This window comes from Falco punctatus (genome assembly GCF_963210335.1).
Source record: "Falco punctatus genome assembly, chromosome: 2".
Taxonomy (NCBI): domain Eukaryota; kingdom Metazoa; phylum Chordata; class Aves; order Falconiformes; family Falconidae; genus Falco; species Falco punctatus.
Genome location: NC_137581.1, coordinates 84,027,271 through 84,047,645, shown reverse-complemented (window position 1 = coordinate 84,047,645; position 20,375 = coordinate 84,027,271). Strand labels below are relative to the sequence as shown.

The 20,375-nt window shown below is 39.5% G+C and overlaps 1 protein-coding gene across 1 annotated transcript in view; it reads left to right on the top strand.

Annotated features, from left to right (window-relative positions):
* Window positions 1-20,375, top strand: part of PRRG1 (proline rich and Gla domain 1) — a gene marked incomplete at its 5' end in the record, with an annotated part of 75,148 nt that overhangs the window by 15,865 nt on the left and 38,908 nt on the right. The window contains one exon of the mRNA XM_080377675.1: window positions 16,597-16,646. Coding sequence (XP_080233801.1) covers window positions 16,597-16,646 — 50 coding nt within the window. The remainder of the gene's footprint in view (window positions 1-16,596; window positions 16,647-20,375) is intronic.

Genomic DNA, 20,375 nt, shown 5'->3' with positions numbered 1-20,375 from the left:
ACATTTTACTCATCTGTTCAGCCATCTCACTTCATTCCCTTTTAGACAAGAACATTTTGCTTTCCAAAACAGATTAGGATAGAGCCTGGGATTCCTGAGTATTTCTGTTTTCTTGGAATTAGCTAATATCAGGAAATCACCAGGCAAAATATGGATTATCCCTTTCTCATGCAAGTTCATCCAGAAGTCTGCATCCAACTAGTGCTGCAAGATAATGTATAAGCTGAAATTGCAAAGCATTGCATCTGGTTACAACACGGGCACGCGTTGAGATTCTAATATGGTGGCATCGGTTTTCTTTTGTTAGAAGTGGATAGTTACATGCAGAGTAACTATACTTATATTGTCATTTCCACAAGCACTCACAAATGAAGAAGAGACTGATTTTTTTTTAGTTAGCTTTAATTCAGCCTCTTCATACATTTAGGTTGAGCTACAGTTTCTGTTAAGTAGTAACATCCTTGTTGCATAAAAAAGCCCTGCTATACTCAAGATATTAAAGAGATGAAGTATTTTGGTCTTATTCTCTTTATTTTGGCTGTGTGACATTAAGACTTATTTTCTGAACGTGACTCAATGTGTGTTCCAATTCTACTTTGACTATGGAATTATAAATTTGTGTCTTCTGTTGTGTTTTATTACTTTAATATCTTGGTGCTTGTCAAACACACGCACAGAGACACCCCTTAACTGAGAGAGCTCTCCTAAGACAAAGAAATAATCATCCTTCCAATCCACATGAAGAATAAAAGATAAAACTATGGAGATCAAGTTTGGTTCAGGTAGGTTATGGCGGGGTTTTTTTAGGGTGTTGAGTTCAGTGTCCTGATTTATATTAAGTGCAGAGGTGCAAATAAATTGACTATCTGGTCTAAGTTTATGCTAAAAGTGCAAATCAAGCACTCACATTTTGGGAGAGGCACACCTAAAATAAAATGCACGTACTTAGTGTCCACTTTGAAACAGTATTTTGAAATAATTTATCTAGAGTCGTGAACCAATTCTGTGGCAAAAGCAGGGATAAAATGCACTTCAGGACAGTGCTAACTTATTTTAGGCCACAGGATTGCGAACCATTTCGGTTTGCCGTGTCATTTTAAACAGCTCCCTCTTCCTATGATGCTGTTGTCCATTATTTTGTCCTGCCTGTTTCTGTGACTTCCCTCACTTGTGATAGCGTAAGCATTTACATATCCATCTAGTGATGTGGATCATGGAATTAATCAAGTTGGGAAAAAAAAAAAATCTGACTTTTGACTCTTACCTGGATCTTAGAAGCAGCTGGATGAGCAGGAGAACAAGAGATGTGGTTGGTACCACTTACCCCCAGTATGAGTACTGGGAAAAACCTAAGCTATTTTGCCCCTCCACTTCCCTCTTCCATTAATCCCATAAATCTTATATGCTTCATTTCTTCCCATTTATTCAAGAAATGACACCAGATTCCTATAGGCAGGAATTTTATTTTTGTGCACTGTCCTGTTGAGAGCTGTTGCTTCCGGTTTCTCTGCTCAGTTCTGAACTTCTCTGCTGCTTTTTGTCTTGCTCTTTCATGAATTCCTATCAGCTGTGTTTCCAGGATGCTGTCTTTCTCTGGCTCATGTTTCTTTAATGTTTGGGTTTGGGTTTTTTTTCTTCAGCTTCCAAAGACAATCTACTTTCTCCCCCCGTCCCCATCCCTTGCTTCCTCTCCTCTTCCACATTATAAACAAAAGCACTTGCAATGCTCAGTAGAGAACAATACAGAACTGACAAGGGAGTAGATTAAATGACCTAATGTCTAATATCCGTTCTCAGGCTAGCTATTTTTGTTTGAGTTCAGATGTCAGTAACTGTTGGACCTTTTGAAATCTAATCGGACCATACCCAGCCCTTTCCTTGTTTACCTTTGTTTTCTGTACTGATAAAGTACAGATAAAGTACTGATAAAGTTAAGTAAAACTTGATATACATTTGTGAGGTCTGAAATATGCTTATCCCATTCTCTTATTGCCAACAGTTTTGATGGTACTGATTATCAAGTGATCTGTGTTTTAATCAAGGTTGCTGAATACTATTATTAAAATAGCTATGTTTCAAAAGTAAAGCCTGTCTTCATACTGGAAGTTAAAGAAATTCCATGCTAACTACCTAAAATCACACCGTATGTTTTGGCTTTCTAAGGAAACACACTTGTTGAAAGCTATTTTATGTGTATTTCAAGCTGTCACTTATTTTTAATGATAGATAATAATTATGTAAAATATCTTTCACATTTTATAAAAGTTTTGCATCTGTTCAGATGTGTAAATTCAGACAAAAAACATATTTGCACAGCCCAACATATAGGAGTTAGCATTCAGGGCTAGCTAAGACTCCTGGACAATATAGTAGCACAAGAAGTGTTACCTGTTTTCAAACTAAGAATGCTGCTTTGTGTAATTAATTTTTTTTTTTAAAGTAGGTGTCTTTACATGGGGGAGAAACAGACCATCCTGCAATTGCACCTTGAAAGTCTGAGATCGATTGCTCTCATTTTACACATTACATTGTGCTGTGTACCTACTCAGTGGAGTGTTACTTTCAAAGCGTTTGAATCAACTTCTCATGTTGCTTCTGAAATGACTTTTGAAAGTTGGCATCTCGTTTTAAGATCAGCCGTTCAACATACTTTCAGATTTTCAATGTAATGCTCAGTCTGCACCAATATGATTACTCCAACAGTGGTCAGATGAAGTGAGACTGAATTCCAGAAAGAGACTGTGTGAGAGTTAGTGTTAGAATAGTTCGTCGCAGATAAAACTTCTTAATCCTGGTGAAGTATTCATTTTGTTGGCTAAAACTGCAGAACTTCTATGTTTGCCAAGACTCTAGGGTAGGTAAGATTTTTTTGTTTATGCCAAGTCGTTATACTCTATTGCTGTAATTCTGGATGGTCCTGTTTTGCTGAACTCATTATTTTCCTGTAGTATAAGAATGAATGCCACGGACTGGTTTCAAGAGTCACTTTACAGTGATTCCTTATTAAATCCATATTGCTAAATTAACTGTTTAATATACCTGTCTAAACTAAATACAGCCATTTACTACTAGGTAAATGTTTACTACTAGGCATAGAAGAAAGATTCCTTTTTGGCTCAAAAAGTGTGAATTTGTTAGCTCGCTGGTGTAAGGCAGTTTAGGGGAATGCTACCAGGAAAATTCAGAAACAGTGACTTCATCATATGTGAACTTTTGCACCTGCCTGTGCCTCCAGGTTTATCAGTGTGATATTTACTGACCGTGTGTGTATTCTCCAGCTTTTATCGGCAGAGTATTACTCTTCAAACTATTTGCTAAATAAAGCTGGGAGGATAAGCAATTTTCTGTTCATCTTTCTGTCCCTGGTCTTCATTCTTGTGGCTATGGGGAAGGGTTGAATGAAGTCTCAATAGCGGAATTATTAGCTAACTCTCTTGCCTGTCTTCCTGTAGATTCCCCCTGTGGCAGCTGAAATTAGCACAGCCCGTGATGTTTTATTTCACTACTGCTGAGCAGTTCCGAGTACCAGTAATGAAATGGACTCACTGTACTACTTTCTGTTTGCTACTATTGGTTATCAGAGCTGTGGGCAGCAGCAAAGTAAAGTCATGGCTTCTTGAGTGTGTGGCTTTGAAAGCAGCTTAACTGATGTAAGCTTGTCTTGCTGGCTGAAAGCAAGAGTTCTTGCTTTTCCCCTCCATCCTTGCTAGGGTTTGCATTTTGACTGTTCCCTTGTGCTGGCACTAGCACACTTAATGCTGTGCAGTCAATGAACCATGAAGCTGATTTGTTTTAAAATTAAACCAGTCAAACTAAAACAAGCATACTGACACACGCACACAAAAGGCTTTCCACTGGGCTACCTCTGGCTGGCCTTGGGAGCTACCAGCCAGACCTTGTATTGACTCAAGGGAGGGAGTGGGACTACGTGGCTGTGTGTGAGGGACTACGTACCTACTCGGACTCAGACAGCAGCTTTAGCTGGGATTGCTTTAAGTGCTGACTCTGAAACTACCAGTGAAGCAGCAGCGTATCAGTATCTTTTTCTGCTGGCTTCTTTGAAGAACAGCAGCAAACTGCTCAAGGGGGAAGGTATGAGGAAGTCCCTCAAGAGGGCCAAGAACCTGGTGAACAGATCTTGGGATCAAACTCAGAAGAAAGGTGAACAAACTCACCTTTTATAGAGGACACTTAAGATGAACCGTAAACTTGTGCCCAACTGCAAGATCATCAGATCTGCAGTTATCTCAGAAAAACTGAAATATCAAAGCACTTTCACTGTGACCATTCTTCAGGAACTCTTGGCAAAGGTTTGATCAAAGTTTTCATCTCAGTGTAAGGAATACATTTTTTTACAGTGGGAACAGTCATTCAATGGAACAACCCCTGCAGGGACATGGTGAAGTCCCCATCACTGGAGGGTTTTCGTGATGCGAATGGACAGCGTGCTAGATAACCTCATCTGGGCTCCCTTTCCGATGAAAAGTTGGACCAGACAATCTTTTAAGGTTCCCCCAACCTGGGCTGCAATATGGTTCTATGAATATTTTGTGGGTATGAAGTGATCTATACCAGAAATATAAAAGGTAGAGATACACCTGTTGGTGGACAGCATGTCTAGGAAGGTTCTCCAATGACTTCTGCAATGTATTAATATATAAATTAATACAACAGAATTACCAGATTTTAAAAGTATCAGTGATATCTGTGTTTGTATTGGAAGATGCCTCTCCTCTTTCCCATTCTTGAGGTGCTGCATTCCTGGGGGTAAGGGACACCCTTTAAATCTTTTAAATTGTTCCCATCTTAGCCATGTTAGATCCTGTAGAGGATCTTTCAGATGTGAATGAAGTTTTCAAAAAATAACTTTATTTTAATTCTGTGTATGCTTTTGACACAACTAAGATAAATTATATCTTCAGTTACGATTAATTGCACATGAATTTGACACATTAATTTGGCACGTCAGTGTTAGGAACTCAATATATGTAAAATTTTTCTTGCCTTGGATCTTTTAAAACTGATTTCTAAAGCTTAAATCCTTCTGAATTGTTTTGTGACATAGTTTTTTGTGCTTCCTACTCACAGGCAGAACAGATTATCTAGTGTTTTCACAGTGCTGTAAAGTGTGGAAAACTTCATAAGTATGTGTTTATACTGGTAGTTTTGTGACTGCTGAAACTCGTGCAGCTTCTTTTCATATGGATTTATGCTGTATGATTGATCAGTTATAAGCTGTAACTTAAAGCTTTATTGTGGTAATTATTGCTTCAGAAATGACACATTTTAATTAGACGTTAATTTGTCTTCCAGTCTTTTCTCATGTTACAATGTTCAGAATGCCTCCATCCTGTATACTAGTGTGCTTTCTTTAGGAAATCTTCCACGAATTTAAGGCTTCTGCTGTTCTGTAGTAGTTGGTTAGAAGGGACCGATGAGTAAAATTGTTGGATTCGAGAGCAAAGGGGTAGGGCAGGAGATTGATGTCAGCGGGAGGGGTGTGAAATTGTAGTGCAGAGCTCAGAACTCCCATCAGCCCACATCAGGGGTTCTAATGCCCAGTAAAGGGTGTGTAGTGGTGGTGGGAAGGAATGAGAAATTCCTTGATTCCTCTTTAAGGCTGAAGCCAGAACATCATGTTTTACTATACTCCAAACATACAGATCAGCTGGAGTACTTTTCTGCATAAGTTTGTTCAATTCCTACTTAGAAAAAATCAAGTGTAATGCTGTAAAAGGCAGCCATAAGAGTGCATCTTAATGTATTTGGAAATTTGGGTAAAGCTGATGCGAGGGGAAGATGAGCATGGGTGTTGAGAGAGGGAAATAGCAGTAGTTTTAAAAAATCTTGGGTTTTTTTTCCTTGTTTGTAGGGCTGTTTACCCTTCTGTTTTACTAAGGAGTATGACTGCAGCTCTTCTGGGGATTCTGGTGGCGTACATCTTTCTCTATGCTCTCTTTACTGCACTCTTTATGCAGTTTCCCAGTGTAACAGAAAACTTCCTAAAAATCTTTAAAGAGGCTGTGCCTCATTATCTTTTACCTAGTTACCATATAATTCAATAAGATGAAATACATATTTATGACTCTTCTGTCACTTCTGTGCAATTTGATTTTTGGTTGACTGGAAAATCCCATTAAAACATGCTCTGAAATGCTGTCACGTGCCTTGCTTCAGGGAAGAACAGGCAGGGTGGAAACTTGTATTAAAACATGCTGACAACGCATAACTATTTGGAAGAGAAGGATTTGTTTGCACATTTCTCTAGCTTTGTTTAGCACTTCACAAAGAAATTACTTCTTACTGTTTTCTGACTAATTTTTCTAAATTAAATGAGGTGTAAGTCATTGGCTTCCCAAACAAGGGCTAACTCCAGTTTCTGTGCAGAGCAGAATATTTGCCTCACCTTTGCCTCATCACAGAAAAGCTAAATAAACTTTATAAAGTAATAGGCTTATGTTTGTTATAAAATTATTGCATGCAAAACAAAGATGCCAATGTGAAATTATCCAGGTTTCTTTTGGTTACAAAAATGCACATTCTGAGATCTAGAATATTTTGGGGATAATAGTTGCTTGAAAAACACTGGTAGTTTAGAGGGAAACTGATTTGATATATATATATTTTTAATAACTATTGCTCTCTACACTTCACAATATTGTAACAATTTCAAGAAAGACTTCAGTGAGTTGAGGATAATCTTTTTCAAATGTATAGAACTGTCAGGTCATTATTACCCAATACAGACTGAAACAGTGGAGGCTGGATTTTGTACAGCCAGTTTGTGTTATTGGAAGATCCATAAAGGTATTATTTGTGACATTTGGGTCATGGTTTTGCTTTGTAAGGTGTGTTGGGGAAGAAAATACCTGTAAGAGTTTCAAAGCAGGAAAATCAGCGTATTTTTAGCTTTGATCTTGTGATCTTTTCAGAGTGGACAAACACTGTACCTGCAATGGAATTACGTTCTTGTGAATGGATTGTGCCCAGGTACTGTTGCTTGGCCCATCTGTCTCATGCCTAGAGAGGTCTAACCTAAAGTAAAAGTAGTACTCTTTCTTTTTTTTTTTCCTTTTGTTTTTTCCCCTCCCTTACCTGACCCATAAATACTTTCAAAAGGCAGACAGCACTGTTACAGTGTACTTTCTGCTTATGGTGAGTGTTTTGGTGTTTTGATTTGGGAGCAGAGGGGAGATCCAGAGCCGAGTGAAAAAGGGGGATTGTAGACAGTGAGTAGAATTCATGAAAGAGACCACTTGCCATCTATCAATTCTATGTTATGTGCTAGTACTTACTCCTCTGGTCCTAATCCAATTTTAAAACACTTTGGAGAGGAACTAGATATAGTTACTCATCCATACTGGGCACTGGACTGCTTCCCACCTTTCATAGCCAGTATGAAAAGAAAAGGTGTATGTGGTGTCTTGTATGTGTATACTTTCTTTGAAAAATTGTGTGTACTAAAATCTGAAGGTCAGATGGCTCCTGAACTTTTAGCAAATGATTGAAACTTTTTGAAAATTATGTATGGCCACAAACTGTAGAATATGCTAAACTAGGTATTAACAACGTGAAGGTTGTTAGAAGCTAAATGGTTAGCCATTTTAGCATTGTTGGAAGGTAAGTGGTTGACCGTTTTAGCATACTGGAGAACATGTCAGACCTGCTATACCAAAAGGTCACCCTGGCGTTGTGTGTTGTGCCAGCAGCTGGCAGGAGATGATACAGGGAAGAGTCTTAGAGCAGAGCATGGACAGTGAGCCTTCCCCAGTGAAGTCATGGTTATCAGTAGATTGGAAACTATATGGGGTAGAGGATACATCCGGAGAATCATGTTACATTAATTACCTCTCCCTCATCTATTGATTTCCTTTCTGTTTTTTAAACCTATTTCTACTTTTGTCCTAAACAGCACCAAGTTCTGTAACTTGGGCACTATGCAAAAATTCAGGTCCTTTTATTTACATCTAGGTTCATCTTAGGTCAGTAGGTACCTTCATGTTTCTCATGTTACGAGAAATAATACTTAACTGTGATGTGTTTATCTTCTCTCCTCTGGTCACGAGGTATATAGTCAAAAGACCAACTTAGCCAGACAGACTGTGATCAGCTGATGATCAGCTTAGATCAGCTAAATATCTGCCTTCTCTGAACGGAGTCATTTGTTATACAGTGATTATTTAAACACAAAGGATTTTTTCCTTTCTTTTTCTTTTTTTTTTTTCAAATAAAAGCAGCGTGTAGTTTTTAATCCATGTACAATCCAGTTTCCAACTGTAGTTGAGAGCTTCTGAGTAAAAGTTCCTCAATTTGTCTGTAAGGCATCAGAAGATGGTCTGAACTGCAAAATGAGAGTTGGCTTGTTCCTAATTTACAAGACATACACAAACGTTTCATTTGTATGAAAACGGGGACAAAACAGGGGAGGAAAATAAAATGAATGCACATTCAAAGCTTCTTCAAATTTAGGGAGGCTGTGAGTGAAAACATGCTATGAAGAAAACAGTCCATAGCAATTCTGATACAGTTTATGGGTGTTTTTTTTTTTTTTCTTGAAAAGAGCTAGCAGGTGCATTGATTGGTTTATCTTACTATGCATTTTTTTAAAAATACGTGATTGCTATTGAATAAGTAGCTGTCACTTTGCTAGTATAATACAAGAATTTATCAATGCATTATTTAAAACTTCAGCCACCTGTAAATGCAAGGCATAAAGATCGTAATGTAGTTTCTGTGGCTTATTGTGTGTTGACTTTCTGTGTTATTTTATTTAAAAGCTGGTGACATTTTTGAGAGGAAGTTACTGAAAATATTGATAAAGGTGATCATAAACTGGATGTTAATTTTGTAGTCTGTAATTGCAAGGTTTCCATTCTTTGGGTGTGTGTTCGGGGAGAATGTGCTTTTTTGTTTGTGGAGTTTTTTGGGGGAAGTAAGGGACAACTAGGTTGTCTCCTAGTTCCCAAATTAGATAGATACGGGGTTTTTCTGGTGTTTCTGAGCAAGCACTCTGTGATTACAGGTTTTTAGGTCTTAGATTAGGCCCTTTGGTGTCATGTGTATTAGCAGTATTTGATTGCCACAGTAAGAACACAACATTTGAAGGCAGGAGACAAGGAAACAGACTGCTTCAGAAATTTCTTTCACTGTCGTGAGGTTTTTTGTTTCTGGGTTGGGTTTTTTTGTTTGTTTGGTTTGTTTTTTTGCTTGAGGGAGAGGCTCATGTTAACTCTGTTTTTGTCACTTTGTCAAAGTAATTTTGTAGCTCCACAGGAAATCACTGTCACCCTGTAACAACCTTTGTTTCTTTGCTGAGGAATCATTTATCCAGAGCTTCCTTCCTCACAGTTTCTCTACTACTTTGAACGTAGTCTATATGGTGTGTCTCGAGCGTATGTGCAGTAGCATTTTGGTTCGATTAGGATTATGCTTTGGAAGCAAAACTGCCAACTGTCAGCACCTACTGTGCTTTGATTTGTGTTGCAGAATCATTTCAAAGCGTGCAGACTGAATTACTTTTGGATGGAAGTAAACTGGAAGATACGCTCCAAGAGCATACCTGTTGCAGTCCTACTGCCGCACAGCGGTCAGCTCAGGGATCAGATTAGAGCTACCCCAAAGTAGAATTCTCGGTATGTGTGTTAAAGTTGTGTCCTCAGCACTAACGCTTTTGTTCTTCAGACTCACTGCTATTGCTCTGCATTCCTGGCCCAATGCGAGTATAGTCATGGATAGAGGTAAATATAATGCACTTAGAGGTGATTATTCATGAATGCTGTACATGCTTTAGATAGAGTCCAGCCATTCAAGCCTAAGTTAGAATAGATAATATCAAAGTGGTTGACAACTTAAGTTTGATTTAGAAGCTGACACTTAAACAGTAATTAGGTCGGCAAGCACCAGAGCTATAATGAAGCTGTTTTTCTGTTTCTGTTACTTTTTTGCCCTTTCCTACTTTATTAATCTGAGTTCTCCTCCCCTCTCTACAATGCTTATTCTTGTGACCTAGTTGCTAACCCTAATCACCAGACTGTTCTGACATCCTTTACATGGTGACTTGTGCTCTTTCCCTATTTTCATTTCTTCATTTTTTTTTTGACTTACCAGCTTGCAAAGGCTGTGGTTGGTCTTGAGCATGGTGTATGCTTTCTGACTACCTGCCAACAAAAATGGATAATGATTTACAGCTGCCAAAGGCACCATGCTTCCTGCGATACCACTACAATTGCTAAACAGTGTTTTTACTTCAGTGGAGAACGTCAATGGGTTTTCTCTGTTCTTCTTGGTCATTGATTTTTGTGGAAGACTTATGGTAGTACAGAAGACGAAATCTCAGTGTCAGATTTAGTTAACAGGTATTGGGGAGCAGGAACACAGAAAGTAGAATGGATAAGTAATACAGTATCGTTAGTTTTGTGTCCAGACAAAATCAGGATAAGAACACATCCTGTTGTGAAAGGCTTTATGTAATTGTTCACTGTTCCCACATGAAAAAGGAGGAGAAGGATTGGTTACTGTTATGTCAATGCTTAATGGATTATCAAATTAAATATTCCAAATTTGAATTCCCAAAGCACAGCGATACTGTCTAACCTAAAGCAATACCTTTTAACAGCAGCTTACAAGAAGTCAGAGGTGTCTGAAATGCTGCTGTGTAGGCTGCTCAGACAGGCCATGGTCTTGAGGTTTTGTGTAATTCTGGTTTCAATACAGATGTTACATAAATGTTCAGTTATGCCTCCCAGGAACTGCCCCATAGGGTCCCCATGCACTTCAAAACCATGAAACCCACCAAAATCCTCCCTTGCCAAAGGGAGATGATTACTCCTCCTCCCAGATGGCCTACTCACCAGAACATGTATCAGGAGATTGTTCTTGTTCGGTTTTGAAGGGGAGGGGAAGGAACAGATTGCTTATGGCAACTCCCTCTTTGAAGTAGGGGAGCCTGGAAGTAACCAGAGAATAACCAGCCAAAATAGTGTCACAGTTTTAAAACAACAAAGAATGCTAAGTAATGAAGGGGTAATGAAATTGAGGCAGAAGCTTGGACTTCAGTCTCAGCCAGCTTAAGTTTTGTCTGGCTGCAGTCCTGAGGAACCAGCTTCTCTCCGTGAACAGGGCAGTGTTCGAGAGTTGTACGCGGCGTGCTAGCTCTGTAACTAATTCTGTATTTTATTGGTTTTAAGACGTAATGGCAGCCTGCTAAGTACAGATTGCTCTTAGTAAAATGGTCTGTGGTTTCATATCAGTGTTACAAAATTAATGATAATGTTTCATAATGCTATGATTGGATAGCCTCTACGAAGCAGAGGGTTTTTTTCAGTTCTCTATTTAACTCTTGTCCTTGTCCTGTGTAGTCTTAGGTAGGACAAATCTTTTGTGACCTTGTTGAGTAGTTTTGAAAGTATTCCATCCCTCTTTATTCCCACCCAAATTCCCTGGACAACCTTGCTGTTGCAAGAAACCAAACTTAATAAATACAGGCTTCTCCCATGTCCTTAAACTATGGACTACCTGTTCAGAATTCATGTAAATTCTTTTGTGCACTGTTCCTGGGAATAAATGTCATTTGAAACAGGTTATAATAAGTAAAATTGTAGTCTTCTGTAATTTTTTTTTTTCAAGGATGTGAAAGATGCATGTGGTGGGACTGGAATTTTTAGGTAGGCATATAACACGTTTTGAATAAACGGCAGTCAGATAGCTATCATCTGTGTTCCTGTGTAATTATTTAATGTTTTCATTTTTCTTCTAAACAAACCTCCCACAGGAGTGTTTCAGTTGTTGCATTGCACCTGGTGTGGGGCTAGAGTCTAGGAAAGGAATGTTTATTTTTAGACTGAACATCTAATGATGTTTTAGTTGGTGTCCCTTGAAGGTACCTGCTTTCATAAAAAGCTTCAGAAAAAACTGAATATTTATAACATTAAAAAATTGTGTAGCTCTTTGTGGTAAATTGCATCCTGGTGGTCTCACTAATTGTACAGATTACAAAGCTAAAATTAAACACCTGTATCCCTTGTTAGAGTTGTATTGCAGAACAAAAAAAGGCATTTCCCTTTTCCCTGCCTGGGTACTGTAATGACCATCCCTGGCCATTTGTGGGGAGAGCATGAAGGCCTTGCAGTGTTTAAGTGTCTGTTAATGCAGCAACAGAAAACATGAGTGAGGGAAAATACTGTTGCTGCTTTACCCTATCCTTATTTTCCCTTCTCTTTGTAATCCCTTCCCTTAAGGACTTGCTTTGTTCTTGATGTTCTGTCTCCCTAGAATACATGACAGTCAGTGAGAATAGCAAAGGCAGTTTGGACTTGAGTGCCCTTTAATGGCATGTGCTGCACAGGAGTTTGCATTAAACTTGTAGTCAGGAAATGTACCCAGAATAGGTGTACCTGTCAAACAAGTATGGTTATCTTAACAAATGCAACAAAATTTTGCAGAAATACTGTCTTGAGCCAAGAACTTTTAATACTGTAAAATTACTTTCCCAATTTAAGGGATACCCTGCGCTGCTAAGAATATGATTACCAGCTTTGGAGTTGGGTATAGAAAGTATTGTATGCTTTGTGCTTATACATAGCTCACGTTAAGGTCTGGGCGCTTTCAGGACTGAGGAAAAAATATTTAGGTTAGTTGTGGAAAGAAAGGTACAGCTTGATTTGTTACTTCAGTATTAGTTCCTTAAATTTTCTTTGAAACTGTTTCTCCTCAGTAAAAGGGCTACAGCCCTTTGGTACTGCTGAGCACATTGCTGGTAAGTAGCATGGGCCTTGTTGGTACATCTCCTTTTCTGCCTCTTATGTTTTAGAGCTCATTGAGTCATTATGTTTTCTACAAGAAGAGGACGGTCGATTGTTTTAGTTTTGTTTGGTTTTCTACCATTTTACTGAAAGCCAAGTAGGCAGTCAGAAAAGATCAGTTGTTGGTCAGGTACATCAGCTTGCCATTGAACTCAGAATTTGACACTTAGTTTGGCTGTAGTGTTACCCATGCTGTCCACCATGTTGCCACTTTTTCCACAAGCAAATCTAAGGTGATGTGTAACCTCTTGGAGGATGTGGAAGGGGTAAGATACAGAAGATAGTTTGAAGAGGGATTCCTGAAACAATAAACTAGTTACTAGTGTTACTAGTAAGATACTATCTATGGGTGTCTTTTTGTTCTTGCATTTGTGTATATATATGAAAAATGTTGTGCTCACACCACAGGACTATCCTAGTCTTCAGTAAGGTTCATGAAGACTTAAAACCAGGAAACTAAATTAAAGAGTTGTGTAGAGGAATACATGAGTCAGTAGCAAGTCAAAATGTCCCTGTAGTGTTGCCAGCCCTCTTCAGTTTTTAGCTGGTTTATGAAGGTAAAAAAGGTTTATATACTACTCTGTGTTCAATCCCTTCTTCCAAACAACCACTGAACTATTTAGTCAATTTGAACCAAGACTTAGAGAGTAGAGGACTAAAATACAGTCAAGCTCCTTCCCTTTAGGGGAAGGGGCAATTAAGTGGAGGGCAAAGACCCGAGTGGTTCCTCTGCAAGTGGGAGTCTGTTCTGTGAATGTAATGGTCATGTAGTAGTAGGGCAACCATTGTCTGTGCCATCAGTCAACCTCTTGCCTGGTAGGTATTTGGGTGTCATAGCCAGGAAGCTAGGTATGTTTTGTGGGACCTTGGAAATGAAGAAGTTTGGGGAGATACGGAGAGGGACAGCAGGAGAGTTTGTAGGAAAATGGACATAATTGGTTCCAGAGAACTCTAATACTTGTAATTGCTGTAAGAATCTAATGTAGATTGTTGAAAGGAAGTTTCTGCACCACAGCCACTGGAAAGCTGTATTTGACGTTTCCTGGAGAAGAGCATGCTTGTTCCTTTTATAATGAAGGAAGGGTAAAGAGAAATGTAATTTCTGTTTTGCTGATTCAGTAGGTCTTTATTTTGTCACCAGCTCATAATATACTTGTCTCAATTCCCACTGAAGAAAGTAAAAGTGTTTCTTTCTGTGTGTTTTTTTTTTTCTCCTCCACCATGTGTTTTTCCCAGTTTCCCAAGCTGTGTATGTCAGTATTCTGATGTTCGTTCCCAAAGATCATGTTGTACCAAGCAGCTAGGGCCAGATGCCAAGGCAGCATTGCATGCCTAGGCAATATCACACTGTTTCTGGTAGAAGACATCATGTAGCAGGCACATTAGTCCCTGTGTTTCCACCACACTTCCCAGTAGGCAGAGACATGTAGTTGTGACTGGGGGGGCATGTGTTCTGCTTTCTTTTTGTTGTTGTTATAGTTGTGGTTGACATCCCAGATTATTTGTTAAAAGGGTAAAATATTGCAGACTGAATTATTAAAAGCTTAGCAATTTCTTCAGCACAAATATTTGGGTTTTAACAATGTGACTACCCAGAAAATTACACTAATTTTATTCAAGCAGCAAGTGGCAAAGGCAGTTTTGTCTTTGTGTAGTCTGCTAAGAAAAATTCAGGCTGTTAAAAGAGGTTATATCTATTCTGAATAATTATTTTACACCTTCTGTTTCTATTACCCTACAATACTTAGTAATGAAAAGCTAAACGCTATGGTGATGACATTTAAGGTGCTTTAATGTCTGCTGGTTTATTCACATTTATTTGCCTTTACAGAGATATCATAGAATGGTTTGGGTTGGAAGGGACCTTAAAGTTCATCCAGTTCCAACCCCCCTGCCATGGGCAGGGACACCTTCCACCAGACCAGGTTGCTGACAGCCCCATCCAGCCTGGCCTGGAGCACTGCCAGGGATGGGGCACCCACAGCTGCTCTGGGCAGCCTGTGCCAGCGTCTCACCACCCTCACAGTGAAGGATCTCTTCCTTATACCTAATCTAAATCTACCCTCTTCCAGTTTAAAGCCACCTCCCCTTGTCCTGTCACTACATGCCCTTGTACAAAGTCCCTCCCCAGCTTTCCTGTAGCCCCTTCAGGCACTGGGAGGCTGCTGTGAGGTGTCCCCAGAACCTTCTCTTCTCCAGGCTGAACAACCCCACCTCTCTCAGCCTGTCTTCATAGGAGAGGTGCTGCAGCCCTCTGAGCATCTTCCTGGCCCTCCTCTGGACTCTCTCCAACAGGTCCATGTCCTTCTGATGTTGGGGGCCCCACAGCTGAATGCAGTACTCCAGGTGGGGTCTCATGAGAGCAGAGGGGGAGAATCCCTTCCCTCAGCCTGCTGGCTGTGCTTCTTTTGATGCAGCCCAGGGTACGGTTGCCTTTCTGGAGCGCAGGCACACATTGTCAGGCCACGTTGAGCTTCTCATCAACCAACACTCCCATGTCTTTCTCCTCAGGGCTGCTCTTGATAATTTGGTGAACTTGGTTTAAAATCAGTTTAGTCTCCATCCCACATGTCTTGTTGTCCCCACCCTACAATTTTGTTAGCAGACTGGGATGTCTTTATAGAGCTCCATTCACTTTGGCAGCAGTCCTTACAAGTACTGCAGTCTGCTCTTGCATGATGAATTACAGTGTTGGGTGGGCCAGGCCGGAAGAGTTAACCTTCCCCCTTTGTTACAGCAGCTATGCCCAACCATTGTGCGTAACTATCACTTTTTTACAGAGAGGTTTGGTTGTGAGGTATTGGGTTTATGGAGAGGGAAAGGAGGGCAGTAGTATGGTACGATACCTTGATGTGTAACCTGGCCTCTGAAGTAGAACTAAACAAGTAGAAATAATGCTAACCTTTAGGAGTAGGTAATTTATTAGTATAAAACCCCTTAACCTCATGGTGTTCTACCAACTTGGGTAAACAGCTGTACCTTTCTTAAACTTTGCTGAAAGCTTTTGTTTCCTTAACTTTTCCCATACTATCAAAGACTCCAAGAAACTGAAAACAGTCCCTCAAACTACTGTTGCTGCTTTCAAATGCAGTTCTTGTTGGCTTTCTCCCTGGTTGGTGCAATGAGCTTCAGGCACTTTCTCGACTGGGAGCATCTCTTGTCTATTCTGTTTCCAAGATGAGGTATAAAGTACATGTAAATTCCTGTAGGGCAGGTTGGGATCCTCTCATCTATTGCAAGTTCTTTTGCCAAATCACAGGTCTTGTTCTGCCCTTGAACTTTATGCAGGCATCCTGTTTTAATCACTAGCAGACTCTCAATGAATTTGCATGTGCTCATTCTGATCTCAAAAACTCTGATCCATATACTAAAGATAATGAGTTGACTTGACGATCTCTGCAGAGTGAATTTAAGTCTTAGATGAGGTATAAGTAATTACAGTGGAGAATGTAATGCCTTTCAAATTCAATTAGGTAAAACAGAGCTTGTGGATTTGTTTAAAATGATACACACCTTCTACTATATAGTAGCATTTTTGTGTATTCTAAATATGGAAAGCTTTGGAAAAGGTTAAAGCATTCACCATTTCACAAGTGTTAGCTCTTTTTGGATAGCATTCCTATACTACTGAAATTAACCTGCATGCAGTAGTAGTACAACTCGAAAGAGGGATTAATGTTGATCACAGAATTTCCGACACTGATGTATTTGTAACAATATTTGGGAATCGAGAGAAGCTTTTCCGAGCTCATCATAATTCAAAAACTCAACAGAATATTTCTTTTTTTGTTTACAGAATTGGTATTTGCAAGTTCCCTGCCTCAACAGTAATCATCATGGATAGTGGTAAGTTTGTTAACTTAGTGATAAGTGTACGTTCTTTATTATTCCCTATGAAGTGGGAATTAACACACCTCAAAACTGTCTTCTGCTCAAAATCCCAGTCTTTTTGCATGAAAAATGTCCTCTTCTATTGAACTGGTTTTGGTGTTACATATGGTGCTGTGGTGGGTTGACCTTGGCTGGATGCCAGGTGCCCGCCAAGCCACTCTATCATTCCCTTTGTCAGCAGGACAAGCAGGGAGAAAATAAGGTGGAAAAAACTTGTGCATCAAGGTAAAGACAGTTTAATAAAGCAATAGCAAAGGCCATGCATGGACACAAAGGAAGACAAAAGGTGTTATTCTCTACTTCCCATCAGCTGGTGATGTATGGCCACTTCCTGGGAAGCAGGGCTTCAGTGCACATAGCGGTTGCTCCAGAAGACAAACGAATAAATAACAAATGGCCCCTGCCTTCCTCCTCTTTTCGCTTAGCTTTTATATCTAAGCAGACATCATATGGTATGGAATATCCCTTTCGTCATTTTGGGTCAGCTGTCCTGGCTATGTTGCCTCCCAAGATCTTGCCCACCCCCGGCCTACTGGTGAGTCACGGGGAATGCTGGAGAGCCAGCCCTGACGCTGTGCTGGCACCGCTCAGCAGCAGCCAAACCACCGGTGTGTTATCACCACCCTCCTGGCTACCAACACAAGCACAGCACCGTGAGGGCTGCTGTGGGGCTCAGCCAGGGCCAGTACAGATGCAGATCTTTGCCCACACTAAACTGAAGTGGAATCATACTGCTGTTCTGACAGAGGTATTATATGCAGACCATGATAATAATCACAGACTCATTTGTGGACCTTTGAAAGCTAGCTGCAGAATAAAGACCACGGAGCAGAATTTCTAGTCTTTAGTACTTTTAACTGTTTTTAAGCTTGCCCCAGTAACTCCAATATCTCAGAGCAGAAGACACGTTCTGTTTTGTAAGTAAACACTCAAATGATTTTTCTCCCTTCTGCCCTATGCAAGCCAAATATTTTTGTTATGATCACCTACAGAAAGGTTCAAATTTATCAGTAGCTGCAGCTTTGAATTTAAAATTAAATGTTTATTTCTAGTATGTTGTCATGGTTTTCATCCACTTGGGTGTTGGTAAGGTGTCACGAAAATTAAGCCTCAACAATGGTCTTAATAGAGCTGGTTTTGGAGTCCAGGATACCCTGAGCTTTGCTTCAGCAATACTGCTGTGTCTCAGGATACTTCTCGCACACTGCTACTCCCTGAAACCTATTTGCTTCGCCTGTGACAGCTTCAGCTTGCAGGCTGAGACATATTTACTCTCTCGTGACCTTGCCTGTCTCTTTCTGATTCTGATTAAATTTCACCTTGCTAGAGTACCTGTTCACTATTATGATAGCACACAGATTTTCCAGAGGGTGTGTAATAGATTGATCTGACTATATTACTCTTCAATAATAGTAAGTGAAACTAAGACTTTGGAATTACATTCTTTGCAGCTTTCTGATGCATAAGAACTTGCTAAAAGCCAGGTGTTAGTTACATACAGAGAGAGCCCCAGCATGTCCAAAAAATAAACATGTATTCAAATGCATTAAATTTGGTAATTGTACATCTTCATCTGTATTCTACAAAAACTGGGGAAGACAAAGAGACTTCAGATTATGTGTTTGTGTCTATCTTACACAAAGCCAAAATCATAATTCTGATTTTTCCTTTATCTTGTATTTGCTAGTTAATTTTCTTCACAAAGTGAAAAAGTAAGTTTTATGTTGTTTCATTACTTTATTCTTGCCACATGCAATCATTCCCTGATTATCTTCAGCTCCATAGTAACAGCTGTAGTAAATTCAGCCACGCTGTAGCTTGGCTAGGTGTGCATCCAACACAGAGTGGTTTTTTTACACACTCCTATGCAACTATAACTGGATGTCTACATGATGATGGTCTTGGAATACTAAGAAGTCAAAGTGCTTTCTGCAGTATGGTTCCATTATCTCTCTTTATAGGACTCATCAGGCAATGACTGATTCTCATTAAATCACTGTATTTCAATCAGTATCTCCATCAAGATTGCTTTGATCAGTGTATGTTTTTATGTTTCCTTGCTACTTTTGTATTGACTTCTCAATAGGATTTAAATTCACTTGGGGTGTGCAGAGCTTTAAAAATGTCAAATCAAAACAAACAAATTAATATACTTCATTTTTTCAAGCCCTGCAGGGTCAAAAGCCATTCCTGGCCTGGACTAATCATAGATCATTGTTTGTCAGATACATTCAGAATTAATATGGAGTGTGGTTTATTTTCCTCAACAGCTTTTTTGCCTCTACATTTTTCTGTATTGCATTACATGAGGAGAGAGAGAGACTTTCTGAATATGAATTGCTATATAAAAAAATTGGGGGGTTTAGATAGTCTCATATATTAGCCGTTCTTGAATATTGAGTTATTTTAATGTTCTGCTGTTCTTTGTCAATGCATTTTGAAGCAGAAACGTGTGCTTAGCTCTTTTTGGAAAACTAAACAATAACCTAGAAACTCATCTTGATGTGTATCAAATGCAATATTTCATAACACACCAGCTTTTAAACCTTCATTCTCAATTTGCTTCTTTGGTGAATTGGAAAGTGCATCCAGAAACAAAGATTTCGATGTTGTTTCTGAGAGCCAAAAGCTTTAAATGAGGGTATTTTCAGCTACCTGCATTTTCCTCTTTATTTCTTTCCGCTCTGCATCAGTACAAAGCTGTCATAGTTTCTCTCGTTGCTCTTCTCAGGGATGGATTCCGGCTGTGAAATGAAATTCCCGAGGTTTTATCTGCTGAAGGAAAGGAAACTTGATTTATAGTGCATTATCTACTCTTCGGTGACTTCCACGTATGGGCACTCTTAAGAGAGCCTGGGCTGTAGCTTGTTCCACTTCAGGAATGGCCGCAGCAGTTGGTGAAGTAGGTAGAGCACTGGCAGTATTATCTCCATGCATGGCTGCATGCTGGCTTCCTGATGTGGACAAGTCCTGCAGCTCATCATGTTTAGGTGATCACTGAGACATGTTGAAAGAAACCAAGTTGTTCAGGCCTTGGGGGAAGTCAGGAGAACTGTGTGAGAAATGGAAAAAAAGCCATCCTTTTGTTCTTTCCTGTCTGAAGAGAATTTTTGAATATTAACGTTTATGTTATTTAGTCAGTGAATTTGCACCGTAGGAGGTGCCCATGTGTTCACCTGTGGTGCTGTAGAAGACCAAAACTGCGATAGGTGCAGTTGTAGAGTTGTATGCACTGAACCTCTGGCAGCATCATGAATAGTGTAATTTGTGTGGTGCTTGTACATACCATATGTATTCAGCTGCAGGTATAGGCGTGACTGGTGTTTTGGAGCTTAATCTTCAAATCTTCATTTAATCCTTTGCAAAAGGAAGACGACTATCTAATGATTTATAACAAACTATACCACAGAGACTAAACAAAATGAAGTAGATCAGCCGAATTATGGTAGTAGCGTCATTGCTGAAAGATGCCACCACATCTATCTAAAGCAAAAGAAAAGTGATCATCTTTTTAGACTTCCTGCCATCCTTTTTGAAAATTTTCAAATTTCCAAATTAAAAACCAGATGATTAAGGAAAAAAACCGCAGCAAACTGATTCATATAAAATTACAGATAAGTCACTGCTTAAACTGACTAGTCTCTGTCCTTCAGCAGACAGTGAGTGTCTTCAGAGCATCAGTGG